At 43.1% G+C, this 17,182-nt stretch overlaps 2 protein-coding genes across 7 annotated transcripts; one reads left to right on the forward strand and one right to left on the reverse strand.

Moving 5' to 3' along the window:
- Positions 1-334: 334 nt before the first annotated feature.
- tmco3 (transmembrane and coiled-coil domains 3) lies at positions 335-9,748 on the reverse strand. Of its 3 annotated transcripts, none has more exons than XM_069697771.1 (15): positions 9,668-9,748; positions 7,198-7,327; positions 5,527-5,840; positions 4,631-4,798; positions 3,776-3,955; positions 3,497-3,697; positions 3,225-3,353; positions 3,048-3,140; positions 2,532-2,718; positions 2,251-2,368; positions 1,955-2,150; positions 1,665-1,815; positions 1,489-1,568; positions 1,253-1,402; positions 335-822 (listed from the first exon to the last, which is right to left on the reverse strand). In XM_069697771.1, exons 3-15 carry the CDS (start codon positions 5,833-5,835, stop codon positions 709-711), a joined length of 2,076 nt encoding a protein of 691 aa, XP_069553872.1. In that variant the 5' UTR covers positions 5,836-5,840; positions 7,198-7,327; positions 9,668-9,748; the 3' UTR covers positions 335-708. The 3 variants fall into 3 exon arrangements, with proteins under 3 accessions (XP_069553872.1, XP_069553873.1, XP_069553871.1); XM_069697772.1 differs by lacking the exon at positions 9,668-9,748 and adding an exon at positions 8,188-8,295 and having other exon boundaries at positions 7,216-7,327; XM_069697770.1 differs by lacking the exon at positions 9,668-9,748 and adding an exon at positions 8,188-8,295.
- On the forward strand, positions 8,348-16,961 carry dcun1d2b (DCN1, defective in cullin neddylation 1, domain containing 2b). 4 transcript variants are annotated; one of them, XM_069697774.1, is made up of 7 exons: positions 8,349-9,428; positions 10,476-10,692; positions 10,795-10,963; positions 11,141-11,271; positions 11,376-11,458; positions 11,766-11,862; positions 14,523-16,961. In XM_069697774.1, the coding sequence occupies exons 1-7, from the start codon at positions 9,426-9,428 to the stop codon at positions 14,600-14,602; spliced, it is 780 nt and encodes a 259-aa protein (XP_069553875.1). In that variant the 5' UTR covers positions 8,349-9,425; the 3' UTR covers positions 14,603-16,961. The 4 variants fall into 4 exon arrangements, with proteins under 4 accessions (XP_069553878.1, XP_069553875.1, XP_069553877.1 ...); XM_069697776.1 differs by having other exon boundaries at positions 8,349-8,477; XM_069697775.1 differs by lacking the exon at positions 8,349-9,428 and adding an exon at positions 9,817-9,899.
- Positions 16,962-17,182: the final 221 nt, after the last annotated feature.

Genomic DNA, 17,182 nt, shown 5'->3' on the forward strand with positions numbered 1-17,182 from the left:
TAGGCAATTTTTAAATAATAAAAAAAATGCTAATAAATAGAAGAAAAACAAAACATTGTACATTAAGTAGGAAACAATATATGGAGTTCAGTTGAACTGTCAGATTTGGTCCATGTGATTTTGTCAAGGTTGCAAACTTAAGGTTCAAACTGCAGAAATTAAAGAATGATTCATATTTTAAAAGTCCGAAAATAATGAAGAGGTAAAACACTAATTTTTATCCTTACACGCGTAAGATGCTGTGAAGGCATCTGAGCTGGAAGGATCGCAAGTCTTTTGTGCTTTTCTATTATACTGCTTCATTTTTTTCGTTCTTTAAGTCGCATATACTGTCAAGCCTTCAACATTTTGCCCAAAGAGTGATGGGATTCAGTAATGTTGTAATTCTCCTGAAATGATCTAAAACTATTCTAGTTTGCGGAATCAAATACAGTACAAGGTATATCGGACCTACAGTATGATGTATGTAACACTGGCAAAGCAGAGGACCTTTATAACAGTCTGAAGGAGCCATGTTCAAGAATCTCAAGTCAAAATGTGGCAAATGATTATTTTCTCTCCTCTAAAGCAGCGTATTGAGTCTTAAATCAAGAAGAAAAGAAGAGGAGGGAGATTTGGTCCAGCAGGAATGAAGTAAGACTTCTTGTGACCCCGCTGCCAGCTTTGGAAAACCTACGTTGAAACCATTTGACCCGGAAGTCGGTTTGGTCATGTGACCATTTTGCGTTCGGTGCGAGAGACCCATTTGTGCGTGGTGACTCTCCACAGCAGTGGAGCGAGCAGCAAACTGAGAGTGGTGACACTGAGGACCAGCAGGTACACCTGAGCAGAAACACAGAGGCATAAAAAACAAAGTCTCAAAAGGTTATTATTTTATTTTAAGTCTAATTGTTGAGCACGATCCCCGACAGCTACACTTTTCCAATACTCTACAAAATCATACATGTGGGCAATGGCCATTATTTTGTATCTTTTTTTTCCCAGAAAAAGTTGCAAGATCCCCGTCAGTGAAAATCAAGTTTTTAACATTGTTAAGTCCATGTGGATTTGCAGCCCTACTTTCTTTAAAGAACACTTTCTTTCTTTAAAACCGAGGTTGCAAGGTGTTTCACTCGAGGAAGCACATGAATAGGAAAGAAAACAGTAAAAGGACATAAAAACAAACCGGAGAACCTCTGACCTTTCTGACCTTTCTGACCCCTTCTCTGCCTGAATAGTAAAATAACTGTCAACACTTGCATCCATCACTGACCTCTCTGGAGATGATGCCAGCTCGACGCGCGCGGCTGCCCAACACGAAGGAGAACTCGCTGACTTGAGCCAAACCTGCCGAGACGATCCACCGTATGTGTCGAGAGCTCGGAGGCAGGATGACCGACAGCACCAGCACGGCCATCATGAACTGGAAGGGAAACGAGGAGTCGAGTGGACAAGACACTAGAACCGTGGAGGAAAAACAGCAAAAAAAAAAGAGAGAGAACTACCTACCTTCATGATGACAAGTGTGAGTGTTAACACCAGCAGGATGGTGAGTTCGTACAGCACAAACGTCGGGAACACGTGGAGACCTGCAGCATCACAGACCAGACAGAGGGAAGTCGGACTTAAATGATACTAAAGTGCAACGCAATCATAAACCTGAGATCCGTCGTGTTGAAACTGACCAATAGAAGCAAAGAAGATGATGGCAAGGAAATCTCTGATTGGCTCGATGCATCCCATAACTTCGGCTGTGACCATGTGACCCTGTGAGGACAGCAAAGCTCCAGCCAGGAAACAGCCCAGCTCCATAGAAACATCCAGAAACTCAGTTACCTGGAGCGACAGTCAGCGGGAGAAAAATCAACACGTGAAACTCCTTCACAACTGGTTTAAAATATTGAATCATACTAATAAATAAATAAATACTGAAGGGGACTTCATGTAAGAATAGACAATAAAAGAAAGAGCATACCGTCAGCATGAAAAAGACAAAAGCTGCCATCCCCAGCACCAGGATCTCCTTGTTGCCTTTGCTCTCAGTGTGCAGCTTCTTGTAATAGGGAGCAATCAGGAAGGATCTGAGCAACAAACACAGCAGCAGCACCGCAACCAGAGACACCAGGACTTGAGCCAGGAGATACAGCACGCGGAGGCTTCCAAACAGGAAGCTGTGGTGCAGAGAGGCGACAGCAGATTTACACTGAAGCGTGTGTGCGTCTGTGTTTGGAGGAGAGAAGACGCACGCAAGAACAATGCAGACGAACTGACCTGTCCAAGTCTCCACTCTGGGCCTGGATCAGAGTCGGCATGGCGGCGATGAAGAGGCCCAGCTGAACGTCTTGCATCACCAACATCCCGAGGAGAACGCTGCTGTAGTCCAGGTCACCTGCCACACACACATGCATTTCTGTGTAGTTATAGTGCAGCACCGTATTGGATTTTACTGGTATGAGCGGCTCTTTTTTTGTAAAGAGTCTCTTAACTTAGGTAAAAAATATCTCAATTACACACAACTTGTTTTTTTTAATGCTTTGAACCCTCACACATACCTTCCTTGTCCCCCCGGCTTCCTCCGGCTAGGAAGCGGGACACCAGTGGGGTACTGGACAGGGACAGACAAGTGGAAATGAAGACGGTCTGTGTGGGTCGAATCCGCAGGATTTGTCCCCACAGCAAACCGGCCCCCACCATCAGCAGACTCAGGTAGCACGACCCCTGGACGGAGGTCTTCCACACCTACGCACACATACAAACAGTCACGTTTCCATCAGTTGAAAACACATCACACTGACTTCTATTCATTTCCTTCCTTACAACAAGTAATAAACCTCATCGCCACTTTAAACCAACCTTCATGATAAAAGTTAAAGGATTTTTGTTAACTGACTTTTTGTCCCCAATGTGAGGCGAGTCTCTCTAATGTGACATGTTTATGTCCCCAAAATAAACACACACACACACACACACATATTATTAATATTAGTGACTTGTGTACAGTCTTGCAAAACAAACAAATGAACGTCATGGGAAAACTTTATTCCCAAAATAAAGTCCTTCTCATTTACCTTTCGAAGGCGCTCAGGTGAGAACTCCAGTCCCACCACAAACAGGGTGAAGAACACACCCAACTCCCCCAGAGTCTCCACCTGAACCATAGACTGCAAGACACAGCCAGACACAGACATGAACACCGAGAACAAAAACCACAGGAAGACTGGCATCGTCCTGTAATCTGATCTGACCTTGATGCTGTTGAGACCGGAAGGACCGAGCAGGACCCCGCAGATGATGTATCCAAACATGGGAGGAAGACCCACCAGAGTGCAAATCCAGCCACAGGGCAGAGACAGCATCACCACCGACACCAGGTCCTGCATATACAGGTAGTAGAAACTTTCAGGACGGTTGAACTGCATCAAACAGAGGAAACTATACTAATCTCAGCATTATTCTTCACACTTCTTATACAGCCGGGATAAAACGGGATCCGAGCTGAGTGGGAGCAACAGCTGACCTTGATGAAGTGATGGTCGGCTCTGGGCATTGTGGAGTCTCGAGGTTTCGTCAGCACATACTGGTTGTTCTGCGAGTCAATGAGCATGCTCAGTCCCAGGTCATCCTCCACTTCTTTCTGCCTGGACTTGTTCTTCCTCTTCCCTCCGTTCTCCTCGTCTTCCTCCACCCTCAGCACCGCCTCCACATTCACTCCTTTCATCTACACAATTAGAGAACGTTACTATTCACTCTCCAAATTATCGTCCCCCAAAATCTGTGGAAGCGGTCGTTACCTGACCTGTTTGTTGTTGTCGAAGGCGTGCTCCTCGATCTCCTCCTCCAGTCGGTCCGCTGCCTTCCTCACGTCCTCCAGGATCTCATCCAGCATGGACAGGGTCTTGTTCTGAGCCAAAGCGCTCTTAAGCGCTTCCTGCTGGTGCTTCTCAGCAGCCACCAACTCCACGTACTCCTGCTCCTCCTGAAGGGTGACAACAAACCCGACAGCTCAGCAAACGAGACACATATTAACATGAAGATGCATGTGGCAGCGTACACATTCAGAAAACTAATGCTGCATACACTCATAGGACATATAGTATAGCATATGTGATATCACTCCATCTTTGATGGCGACATGGTTGAAATCAATATTCTCATTCATCACATACATCACCAAACGGTAAAAAAAAAAAACCCCACAAAATCCAAAGTTGTTAAATGACAGTTTGTTTAAAATCATTCATTTGGACAACAACATTTTACAGATTGATACCATGATGAGGTCCTGACTAGAGCGGATTATTTGATTCGCTGATCGACTGATTTTTAATCAACATTTCTGGTAATGAATTACAATTGTTTAATTAATGAAGAAAAATGACGAGTTTTCTGATTAATGTCGATGTGAATATGTGCTGTTTATATGAGTTTTATATTATATTAGTATAAAGTTTTATTCTGCTGCTCAGGCACTTTTCACTTTTTCTTGACATTTTATAGACAAAAGAAAAAAAAATGAATCAGTCAACCTAGAAAACTGTTTGAATTAGTTATTTAGTGATGAAAATAATTAGGTGCATCTTCACAAAATGTCTCCAAAACTCAATCTTACTTCACTTCGACGGAGTGAATAGAGTTCAGTGAAACAGCTCACCTTTATAGCTGCCTCCCTGAGGCCCTCCAGCCTCTGTCTGCTGCTCTCCTTCATGTTGACCACATCCTTGTAGTCTCCCTGCAGCGCCCTCTGCAGGCCGTGAACCGCCTGGAACACCAGGTGCTCGCTCTCATTCAGCTCCCTCTGGAAAACCTCCAGAGTGTGAACCTTAAAGCAGACAGAGAACAGCAGTCAGTAAAGTATCAGACATCCTCTTTTACTGAAGCCCCTGTTCAGTGCAGTTAATATAAATTCGTCAGAGACTGGACGTGATCAGAAGGACAAAAAAAAGATCCAGATGAAAGTAGGTTAAAACAGGAAGAGAAGACATTACTGGGAGAAATATAATTTAGGTGATTTGACTTGAAATATTTTAGTGAGTCAGCAAGAAGTAATGTGCCATCATCTAATAAAGAGATGAAACAGATAGTAAATTACTTCATTATTCAATTGGCAGAAAATTAAGTAGCCAGAATTGTAATAATTATTTACAGTAAGTGAGATCCTTTTCTGTTTTATAACATTTATAATTTAATATTTTGGGTTGGGGGCCATTGGTTAGACACAACAAGCAATTTCAGGACATCTAAAGAGACTTTTTTTCTTCTTCTATTTTCTGATCTTTTATAGACTAGTATTGATTGATTCATCCAAAAATAAATAAACAACTTATTAATGCATAATGAATGTAATTATTAGCTGCAGCTCTAACTAACCAGCCCATCTCCTCCGTATATACGAAACCTGAAGTGTGAAATATAAACATCTTTTATTGTTGTGCAGTAGGATGAAAGGCTATGAAAAGTATAGTTTAAAAGTCTCTTAAAAAAGTAAGTGTATTACGACCCCAGTAGGAGGCCTTTTGGTCCATCCTGTGTTTATTCTGAGTCTGGTACCTGGAATATTTTCTCGGGTTCAGAAAGGCCTCGATCTCTTCCAACAGCATCAGCAGCCGCTGCCAGCTTCTTGACAACCACAGTCTTCTGACGCAGGAGACCAACCAGACGCTTGCAGTTGCCGGCCAACCAGCTGTGGCCGTGTGTTGGCCCCTTGCTCCGATAGAGCTTGATGGCATGCTGGGCCACCTGGTCCTTCTGCAGCACAGCAAGTGCCCCCGCCAGGCCAAGGCACAGCATCCAACACACAACCTGCATCCAAAGCTGTGCTTCCGTCTTCACCAGGGTGTGAGGTTTGATGAAGAGCATGTGACCTGAGAGTGGAAAAAGAAAAGAGCAGGGCAGATTAGGGCAGGTCAAGCATGATTGTTAGTAAAAGATTATCCATTCAGAGGCAAATATGACGTTTTACATACTCGACTAGAATTGCTGTGAACCAGCTAAGTTGCAGTTTACATCCATATCTGTCCAGACTCTTAAAATAGATGTATTGAAGACGTTGAAGGAATCTTTATTATATATTCACATACATGGCCGATAAAGCTGATTGGTTGTGCACGATACTTAAAATGCGGCTGTTGCTGCAAAGAAGCTACAAATTACAAAGCATTGGATGTTTCACACACATCTTCAACCTGGCGGCACAAAGGATCTATACAATCAGCACAGTTTCAAGGTGGATCATCAACATCTGAAATACGGTCACAATCTCCCCTTCTGGTCCCGAGTTATGGTTTTGAATAATGACCAGAAATAAGTTTTGCAGAAAATGAAGATGTCAGTGACGTTGACCTTTGACCTTTTTGATGTAAAATGTCATCAATTCAACATTTTATCCAATTTACATATTTGTGTGACATTTTGTTACAACCACTGTATGAATTCTGTAGTTGTGGCCACAACCATGTTTAGTGAGGTCACAGTGACCTTTGTGCCAAATGTGATGAAATCCCCCCCCTCCTCCCCGAGACGTTCCCAAGATATCACGTTAGTTAGAACTGCACAGACAACCTAAAAAAAAGAATGACTCCAGCGGGGACGATCACCGTCGTGGAGGAATAACAAGTGCAGCGACTTCAGAGAGGCAGTAAGTGCAAGAAAAGATGTCGGCAGAATTTAAAGAAGAAGCCTCGACATATTTTAAATTTTTCTTATTGTTAATAAATCCACTAAAAAAACACATTTACAATGAAACATTTGCTCTAACATGCATCATCTGTGTGACCAAAACTATGTCCTCTGTGTAGGATTTCTTGACAACACCAAAATGATAGATAAACAGAAATGATCAGTTGTTGCCTTAAAATAATTTCTCCCACCTAGTTAGATACTCTCCATGTGGGCCACTCTGTGCTTCTGACTATCTCAACACACCGTTTAATCTCCATGCAGGGTGTGGTCACAGCTCAACACCTGTGTATGCTCACCTGTGCCCTGTGTCCTGTTTCCTGTCTTACCGGCTGCTCTAAACTGTCTAATTGCATGTTGACTTAACTGAACCCATCACATGTATAAATTCCAGCTCTTGCTCGCCTTCCTGCCAACACCGAATGTGACGATGTTGCATTTCTATTAACCCTTGAAAAACAAATAGTCTGACAACAGTGCTAATTTACTTTTACACAAAATCTTTTATCACATCACCACACTGACCGACGGCATTTAACTCACAGGCGAGCTGGTCCGCACCTTCGTGAGCATGAGTCAGTCCGAGTGATCTTTACTTTCCAAACTCCTCCTCTGTCCTTCTTCCTACGACTGGACTGCAGCCACTCTTCTACTGTTGAAATCAGTGGAGCCACTGTTCAAAAGAACAATTACACACACACACACACACACACACACACACACACACACACACACACACACACACTGATATATTATAAAGTAGTCCGACATGTGATACAACATATTTCCCCCTTTTAGATGAGAATCCAGACACAACTCAGTAACAAAAACTTTACATGAAATTTGAACATTTAAACAAGTAGTCAGATCATTTACCAAAATAAAAGAGATAACATCACATGATAAAAAAAAATAGTCCATTGCAAGTAAAATGGAAAAAGCTGCAAGGTTTTATAAGTAGAAGTCCCCATTATGTAGTAGTACGTCATTATTACTATTACTGATACATTAACATGAAAGTTTAATGCTGTTGGTAGTTTAGCAGGAGCTAATCTCATTAGCTTTATATACTTTGTTGGGTGGTTTAAACATATATATGAAAAAAAAAACCACATCATATATCATATGCTTGTTTGTATGGAAAAGCTTTACATTTCACTCTAAAACGTAGCAGAGCACAAAATACAGAGGCAATAATCACGTAAAGTACAAACAGTGATTAACTACAAGTACTTTCCACCATTGATCTCCACTTAAGGGCTGTTCTACAACCAAGTATACATATTTAAAATACAAATACACACAGTTGAATACGAATATAAAAAAAAAAAAAAAGAAAAGAAAATGCGCCATTCCCACAACGTAAACATCATACGGAGCTGAACGCACACCCCAGACACGACATGATGTGTCTCACACACACACACACACACACCAGGAAACCATCCGTTTTAATCGGTGTCCCGCACACCTAAAAGTCCTTTCAGGGAGGATTTCAATGGAAGCAGATGAATAAAGAAAAACTGGAACTACCTGAGAAATGCGTGTCTGTCCTGTCTCTCAGCTCCGCGACCGAAGCAGCGCAAGAAGAAGGGAACAATCATGCTGTTGTGCCGCACCACCACCACCACCACCACCACCTCCTCCTCCTCCACCCCCACCCTCCTCCTCCTCCTCCCCTGCCACATAGCTGCAGCCAGCGTCGGTGCAGGCGTTCACCGCTTTACTTGGCGACCAACTTCATGTTTACTTCGACCTCCAGCCAGCCGTCGGTGTGTTCCCGCTAAGCGCACCGGGTGGAGGCTAACGAGCCTCGGGTCCAGGTAAGACGACCCGCCGCCGTCGTCGGTGAACCCCGCTCCGCTCCCCCCGACGGAAGCTGGCTCACTTTCAGTGCGGATAAAGTTCAACGGTGTGTTACTGCGAGTAAAGCTAAGTTTTAGCCTCTGAATTCCTGCGAGCTGTCAGACCAGCTCCAGCCAGCTGAGTCCGCACGCTCCCCGTGACACGACGCTCCCGGAACTTCGCTGACATTAGCGGATAAAGTAGCTGTCATGTGCGCCGGTGGACGGAAGGCGAGTTTTCTGGAAACAGCTCCTCGGAGCATGTTGTAAAAAAAAAAAAAAACAAAACAACAACAACAACATAAACCGCAGCTGAAACTTAATCAATTGTTTCCCTCTTGTCTGAATATAATTGTGTCGCTGTAGTTCAGATCTGTCTTCAGATTACTTCCGAAACATCTCCCGTCAGATTTGATATGGGAGTTGTAGTTTTCACACGTTGTGTATTTTCCGCTCGACCGTGCAAGTGCGGGTTGATTTGTGGCAGCGCTTCTCGGATTAAATTGTTTTTTTGTTTTTTTTGACACATCTTAGCAGTTATTTAACACGATATGGTTTCTTTAAAAACAACAAAAAATATGATTCAAAGTAGTTGCACGAGTTTTCATCCTTAATTCTTGCTGAAAACCAAACTTCAGGTGTTGTACCATTGTGTATTAGCCACGGAGAAGCACTGGGGCCTTTTCCCTTTTGAATTGGGTCACATTGAGAGACGCGTATATTTATGATAAAGTCAAGTGTTTTGCCGAAACCGCTGTCAACAAATGCAAAATGCTGTTGTATCCAAAACAGAGGGCCTGTTGAATTTCAGCGCCACAGAACTACATTTCCCATGATTCCTAGCGATCACACAGTAGCGCAGTTCTTTTCGCGCATGCGCACCACGGGTAATTGGATATCAAGTTGACCAAAACAGCGGGTGATAAAATGGTAGGTAAGATTAAAAAAGAGAAACCGGGAGAGTTGTTTAGACCCGTTTAACGAGCCCCCCCCCCCCCCAAAAGCGATAACGGCTGTCACGAACGTTAAGGGGACACCGCGGCGTGGAGGGTCGTGGTGTCCGCAGCCAAGTGTCGCATTGTCAGGGTGATGTGTGTCGGGAATATGAGGGAAATGGAAGGTCAGTTGTTGGTATTTTGAGATCGGACAGCCGCACTTGCTCCACGTACCTTTCCCTTTTTGGTAGCTCGCCTGTGCCGCTGCCCCGGGTCAGGAGGAGAGCCTGCAGGATCAAACGCACCCCCCTCCCCTCCCCTCCCCTGCCCAGTAAAACTGGGTCGCCGCCGAACACCGGCCTGTCACGGTGAATGTGCTGTTTGATCCTCGGGTGGGTCAGCTCCGCAGTTCCGCAAAGACTTGCAGTCCTCCCCGTCAGCGGCTAGATTCAGTTAGCAGGACGAGGTATTTAAAACAAAAAACAAAAAAATTGTATAAACTAACGGAACCTCGTGGCGGTGCATTTGCAAGTGACAGTGTGTTGACGTGAAGGTTGCTGCACACATGGTTTGATTCTTTTACTTTTTAATTGTATGCACGCATAGCAGACCATATCCGCCCCCAGCGCTTCAAGCATGGAGTATTTGAATGTAATTACAGCAGGTTTGATGTCCAGCTGAATAAGAATCAGATCTTAGGCGTTTTACTGTGCTGTGTTGAAAACTTCTGCAGCCTGAACTCCTCATGCATGCTTCTGCATCCCATTTACCTGAGGCTGGATTATCAACCCCAGGGCCCCAGAAACCAGGGGGGTCTTGAAGGAGCAGTGATTGCTTGTGATGAGCGGTTATGTCTTTGACTGTCTCTGTCAAAAAACTAGCTCTAATACTTCTTATATGACAGTTAATATTGAGCTCACATGATGCATACTTTTTGTGCTTTTCAAAATGGGTTGGGGGGTGTATTGGGGGGATTTGTGTGTGTGTGTGTGTGTGTGTGTGTGTGGCTCTGCATCCACCCGTGTGTCCTCTTGCTTTGCAGCACAAGTTAAAGTCATCGCAGAAGGACAAGGTTCGGCAGTTCATGTCCTTCACACAGGCTGGGGAGAGGACAGCCGTGTACTGCCTGACGCAGAATGACTGGAAACTAGAAGTCGCCACAGACAACTACTTCCAGAACCCAGACCTCTACTACAAAGAATCCATGAAAACCTCTGTGGACCGCAAGAAGCTGGAGCAGCTCTACAACAGATACAAAGGCAAGTGTGAGGGGGAGTGAAGGCTGCTCTTCACTTCATCAAACATCAGCACAGTCTTCTTCTCTTGGCTGTTTTGCTAATTTGTCCGAGCCGTCTCTGCAGACCCCCAGGATGAGAATAAGATAGGCATCGATGGCATCCAGCAGTTCTGCGACGACCTGACTCTGGACCCGGCGAGCATGAGCATACTCGTGGTGGCGTGGAAGTTCAGAGCGGCCACGCAGTGCGAGTTCAGCAGGAAGGAGTTCCTGGACGGGATGGCTGAGCTCGGGTGAGCAACACTCACACTGAAATCCACAGTATTTGATGCCAATTCAGGTGATTAGAAACAGTAAGAAGTTGTGAACACATCTTGAATATAAAACCGTATATAAGCCCGTTCAATGCGAGTCCTACAAGATTTTGTAATTTACCACCTCAGACTTCACGTCACCTTTGTCTCCTCCAGCTGTGACAGTCCTGAAAAACTCAAGGCCATCCTTCCCCGACTAGAGCAGGAGCTGAAAGACACGGGGAAGTTCAAAGACTTCTACCAGTTTACCTTTAATTTTGCCAAGAACCCCGGCCAGAAAGGTTTAGGTAAGAATAATATATAGAAACAACTTTACCATAAAACGTTTTTAAATATTCACCTGGATCAGAAATGTAAAATTTTCAGGCTTAAATATGATTGTACTTTCTAGACCTGGAGATGGCCGTGGCTTACTGGAATCTAGTTCTCACAGGCCGCTTCAAGTTCTTGGACCTCTGGAACCGCTTCCTGCTGGTGCGTATCCAGGTTTCATCCATTTTAATTCTTGTGTGTGTGTTTATGAGTATCTTAGCCGAATATCTGAAGTTGACCAAAAGCTGCAGATGGCTTTTAGTTTTGTCCACTTTATTTACATAAATAATGGAGCAGCAGTTTGATGCAGTACACAAATCTTATGCCTAAAAATGACCAGAGTTCAAACATCTCTGACTGTCAATAATAATTAAAGTTTTCATGAAGGTTGTTGGTATGATAAGAATGTGTTCCTCTGATTACTGTGTAATGTAAAAAAAAAAAAATTCTGTTATCGTGCTGCGTTCAGGAGCATCACAAGCGATCAATTCCCAAGGACACATGGAACCTCCTCCTGGACTTTGGCAATATGATTGCAGACGACATGTCAAACTATGACGAGGAAGGTGAGCTTCTGACAAAAATCAGTGACTCCGACGATCAGGACACGGTCCTATGATGAGAGCACAACAGTGGTCGCATTAAATGCTGATACCTCGGAGTAACCCGATTAAAACGGACTACGTGAAACGGAATTTTCTGACTCTGATTTTTCCAATCAAACTAGGAAACTCTAACATGTGATTGATAAGTACCATATGATTGAATGGTCCCAACATTTTTGATAAAAATCAGCTGGATTCAGTTGCATCACATCTTTCTGGGTAAAGCTGCTTTACTTGAGCTGTCACGCTGAATCAGATTTGTCAGACTCACTTCTATATTCACACCAACAAGGTTATTTTCAACCACGTCGCTTTTACTGTTTCAGTTTGATTCATTCTCCTCAAACTGCGTCCTCTTATTGTCCCTTCCAAAATCCAGCGGGGAGAAATTCTGACATGATCAGTTTGTTAAAATGCTCATTTACAGTGGGTACGGAAAGTATTCAGACCCCTTTAAATTTATCACTCTTTGTTTCATTGCAGCCATTTGCTAAAATCAAAAAAGTTCATTTTATTTCTCATTAATGTACACTCAGCAGCCCATCTTGACAGAAAAAACAGAAATGTAGAAATTTGTGCAAATTTATTAAAAAAGAAAAACTGAAATATCACATGGTCATAAGTATTCAGACCCTTTGCTGTGACACTCATATTTAACTCACATGCTGTCCATTTCTTCTGATCCTCCTTGAGATGGTTCTACTCCTTCATTGGAGTCCAGCTGTGTTTAATTAAACTGATTGGACTTGATTAGGAAAGGCACACGCCTGTCTATATAAGACCTTACAGCTCACAGTGCATGTCAGAGCAAATGAGAATCATGAGGTCGAAGGAACTGTCCAAGGAGCTCAGAGACAGAATTGTGGCAAGGCACAGATCTGGCCAAGGTTACAAAATAATTTCTGCAGCACTCAAAGTTCCTAAGAGCACAGTGGCGTCCATAATCCTTAAATGGAAGAAGTTTGGGACGACCAGAACTCTTCCTAGACCTGGCCGTCCAGCCAAATTGAGCAATCGTGGGAGAATAGCCTTGGTGAGAGAGGTAAAGATGAACCCAAAGATCACTGTGGCTGAGCTCCAGAGATGCAGTAGGGAGATGGGAGAAAGTTCCACAAAGTCAACTATCACTGCAGCCCTCCACCAGTCGGGGCTTTATGGCAGAGTGGCCCGACGGAAGCCTCTTCTCAGTGCAAGACATATGAAAGCCCGCATAGAGTTTGCCAAAAAACACATGAAGGACTCCCAGACTATGAGAAATAAGATTCTCTGGTCTGATGAGACCAAGATTGAACTTTTTGGCGTTAATTCTAAGCGGTATGTGTGGAGAAAACCAGGCACTGCTCATCACCTGCCCAATACAATCCCAACAGTGAAACATGGTGGTGGCAGCATCATGCTATGGGGGTGTTTTTCAGCTGCAGGGACAGGACGACTGGTTGCAATTGAAGGAAAGATGAATGCGGCCAAGTACAGAGATATCCTGGAAGAAAACCTCTTCCAGAGTGCTCTGGACCTCAGACTGGGCCGAAGGTTCACCTTCCAACAAGACAATGACCCTAAGCACACAGCTAAAATAACAAAGGAGTGGCTTCGGAACAACTCTGTGACCATTCTTGACTGGCCCAGCCAGAGCCCTGACCTAAACCCAATTGAGCATCTCTGGAGAGACCTGAAAATGGCTGTCCACCAACGTTCACCATCCAACCTGACGGAACTGGAGAGGATCTGCAAGGAAGAATGGCAGAGGATCCCCAAATCCAGGTGTGAAAAGCTTGTTGCATCATTCCCAAGAAGACTCATGGCTGTACTAGCTCAAAAAGGTGCTTCTACTCAATGCTGAGCAAAGAGTAGAACCATCTCAAGGAGGATCAGAAGAAATGGACAGCATGTGAGTTAAATATGAGTGTCACAGCAAAGGGTCTGAATACTTATGACCATGTGATATTTCAGTTTTTCTTTTTTAATAAATTTGCACAAATTTCTACATTTCTGTTTTTTTCTGTCAAGATGGGGTGCTGAGTGTACATTAATGAGAAATAAAATGAACTTTTTTGATTTTAGCAAATGGCTGCAATGAAACAAAGAGTGAAAAATTTAAAGGGGTCTGAATACTTTCTGTACCCACTGTATTTACGCAATTTAACATTTACAATAAGTAGGTATTTATTTATTTTTGCCTGTGTATTGCCTCTCAGACAACATACAAGCTGCCTTCACTTGTTGGTGAAGAAGATCTGTTAAAACCAAAAATAGCAGTTTTTTTTATTTGTAAATAAATCTTCTAAAAAGATCATCGGAACTGATCAAAGATAATGCAGTGAAACATATTGCTGTTTGTAATGAAGAAGTAAAACATTATTCATTGAGTTTAAAGGTTCATTGTTGACACTGGTTAGTTTATTGTAACTCTGCCATTCATGAAGGTTCTTTTAAGCAGGTACTTTAATCCGAATTTATTACTTGCTAGTTGATAAATTAAAAGAAAAAAAAAGATTTAAAATTTGTATGATAAATTTCTGTTTTTGTTGAAGAACCTCTGATCTCATCGTGTCCTCCCTCCCACCTGTGAAACCCACCCTGTTGGGATGTCCCTGATGTCGTCCCTTTCCCTCTCTCCTCAGGGGCCTGGCCCGTCCTCATCGATGACTTTGTGGAGTTTGCTCGGCCGATCGTAACGGGAAGTAAACGCAACATGACATAATGTTTGTCCCGGCTTCGTGCGGCGGATGGAGTTTGTGTTTCTTCCAGTTTTTCTTTTACTGAATGAGGTTTTGATACAAATGAGCCAAAAAGAGACAACTTCTCAATGAGCCTGTCTGCAGCTTGTCATCAAGATTGTTCTTCCAACTACATAAGACGCCTCAGACGGGGAGTGATCTGGAAAACCGCTTCGGAAAGGAAAGCAGGAGAGAAAACCTTTCTCGTTGTTGTCTGCTGGCGCGGACAGACTTCGGGATTGCAATATGGAAATGATGAGTACGCTAAAACTCATCAGTCAAAATTACCGGGAGGGGGGTGGGGGGTGGGGTAGCTTTTAAGTGCTGCTGTGGACTCGCTAACAAGAGTCCAAGTGAGCTTGTAGCACATGCTGAGGATTAAGTTATAGATGCAGTACAGTAGGATGTGGCCTCTTGCAGTTGTGAATGGAAGTGTGTTTAAAACCTGCATGTTTTGTCAGCCGGTGTGAAGTCGTGCCGTGGACGTTGTGGAGGCAACAAAAGGCGATCTACATTATTTTCACTGAGAATGTGACGCTCTCTAACAATCACACACAGAGAGCAGAGAAAGTGTGTGTGTGTGTGTGTGTGTGTGTGTGTGTGTGTGAGTGAGTGAGAGAGAGATTGGTGGGGGTTAAACATTTTGCCTCTTCTATAGTACAATGCTAAATATTTTCATTTGGTTTTATTAATATAAGAAGTTTGAAAATTTCGCCTTTTACTGCGTTGAAAACGTTCAGATCCACCTTTTGTACTCAGACTGAGAATCGGACAGAGCGGCATGCTTTTTGAGCTCAGCACCAGCAGAATCATATTGTTTCAGTTGTAAATTACTCTTCTCATAGAAATTTTAGAAGAGCAAAAATGTATATCTGAGACGACAAGTAATGACATTTATAATCGTGATAAGAAGCTTTTAGGATCCTCATTTTTAAAATGCCACAGCGTTACATTTTTTTAAAATGGTCCTTACTTTAGCAGTGTGTGAACGTCTGTACACAAAAGAGAAACTGACTGGCACATTGACTGTTTTCTATTATCCAGGTGGTGAGGACTTGTCACCTCTGAAAACTGCACTGATTTACACTTTTTCTGTTGTAGGGTTGTTTTTGTTAATCAGGCAGCACTGTATACAGCTACAGAGCTATTCACTTTACTTGACAGTAGGTTTCATTTACATACTGGACTTTTTTTTTTCTTTCTTCTTTTTTTTTTTTTTTTTTTAAAGAACATCACAGCCAAGAGTATTTTCACTGTTTGTTTACACTGCTGGAGGTTTGGTCGTCCGCTGCTTTTCATGGATGAGCGCCTGAGTAGGGCAGTGGTGATATGTGAAAGCACCACGGTACAATACTACAAGTACTGCTTGTGCTGCCTTTTACAGGTGGCTGTGGATTATTGCATTTCTCAGTACCCTGTAGTCCAACGCTACATCAAAGACTTTAGCCTTTAAACCGATAGAGGTCAGTGCAGCAGCACTCTCCAACAAGATTCGGTAACTCTAAACACTAACCGACCCCGCGTACGCTAAAAGCAGTGTGACAGAAGGCAGAGCTCAGGTACCAGTCGTCCTCTCCCAGTCGTAGTGTCTGCCATGCTTTCAGTTCTGAGCAGCGACGCTGATCTCGTTCTACCAGCTGCTGTTGTTGCCATCATGATAAAACCTTTGCCATGTTTTGAAATCTAAATGGATTATTTCCCTGCATCAAGTTTCTGTCCCGTCAACAGCTTGCTACCGGGGAAATAACTGCCTTTTATTAGGTCCACAAACTTGTGTTGAAATTCTCATTTACATGTAGACATAAGTCAGCCAATGAACTATGGTGGTGTGCATGAATGTAGACTTTAGGACGTTGAAGGTGTATAAGGATTGAAATGCATAATGGCAATGAGGACTGTCAGTGTTGGAGCTGATAAAGGCGTCACATTGTTCATTTTAGTAACAAAGTAAGTTGGTTCACTCAGATAGCTCATATAAAGTGTTCATGACTGTGTTGCAATTGTTCTGTTTGACTTTCAAAGTTGTGCACAAGCCTACGCTGGTCAAAGCAGTGAGATGTGTGACTGTGTTTCCCAGCTGACGTTCTCTGTGGTTCAGCAGGGAGGAAACATCTTTCGGTGTTCAGTACGGTACGATTGGTACGTTTTTTTTTGTTGTTGTTTTTTTTTGGTCAAATGTGTGGTCAGCTGTTTCTAGTCACGCAGATCATTCTTATTAAAACAGTATTACTTTTTGCCAGCAAGAAAACAGGTATTTAACAGAGTAATATGTTTTGTCACGGAAGCATTTCCATACATTGTTTTCTTGAAAAATGTTGTCAATAAAGCATGTTGTTTATAACAGTCTTGTAAAAGATGTAACTTGTGTCGAGCGCTGACATCTGACAAATGTTTGTTTTGTTGTCAAGATGTTGAAAGCTGTTCAGCAGAAATGTGTTGTGCTAAAATCAGGATGCTGATAATATTTCTCAGAGATCAGGAGGAATAATGTGGCAAATATTTGCTGGTAAAATAGGTTTACCTTCAGTACAATAACCTGTTCTCTGCATTGAATCAATGAAACT

The sequence above is a fragment of the Brachyistius frenatus genome, unplaced genomic scaffold, assembly GCF_029030835.1.
Source record: "Brachyistius frenatus isolate BFR_SWC_R1_liver_20210118 unplaced genomic scaffold, ASM2903083v1 Contig_24, whole genome shotgun sequence".
Taxonomy (NCBI): domain Eukaryota; kingdom Metazoa; phylum Chordata; class Actinopteri; family Embiotocidae; genus Brachyistius; species Brachyistius frenatus.

Coding starts and splice junctions, on each gene's coding strand:
- dcun1d2b (XM_069697774.1), top strand. Junction 10,693..10,794: donor GCTCTACAACAGATACAAAG/GCAAGTGTGAGG, acceptor CCGTCTCTGCAG/ACCCCCAGGATGAGAATAAG. Junction 11,272..11,375: donor CCCCGGCCAGAAAGGTTTAG/GTAAGAATAATA, acceptor TGTACTTTCTAG/ACCTGGAGATGGCCGTGGCT.
- tmco3 (XM_069697771.1), bottom strand. CDS start 5,835: ATGCTCTTCATCAAACCTCACACCCTGGTGAAGACGGAAGCACAGCTT. Junction 2,369..2,531: donor AAGCCGGGGGGACAAGGAAG/GTATGTGTGAGG, acceptor TGTGTGTGGCAG/GTGACCTGGACTACAGCAGC. Junction 1,816..1,954: donor TTGTCTTTTTCATGCTGACG/GTATGCTCTTTC, acceptor CTGTCGCTCCAG/GTAACTGAGTTTCTGGATGT.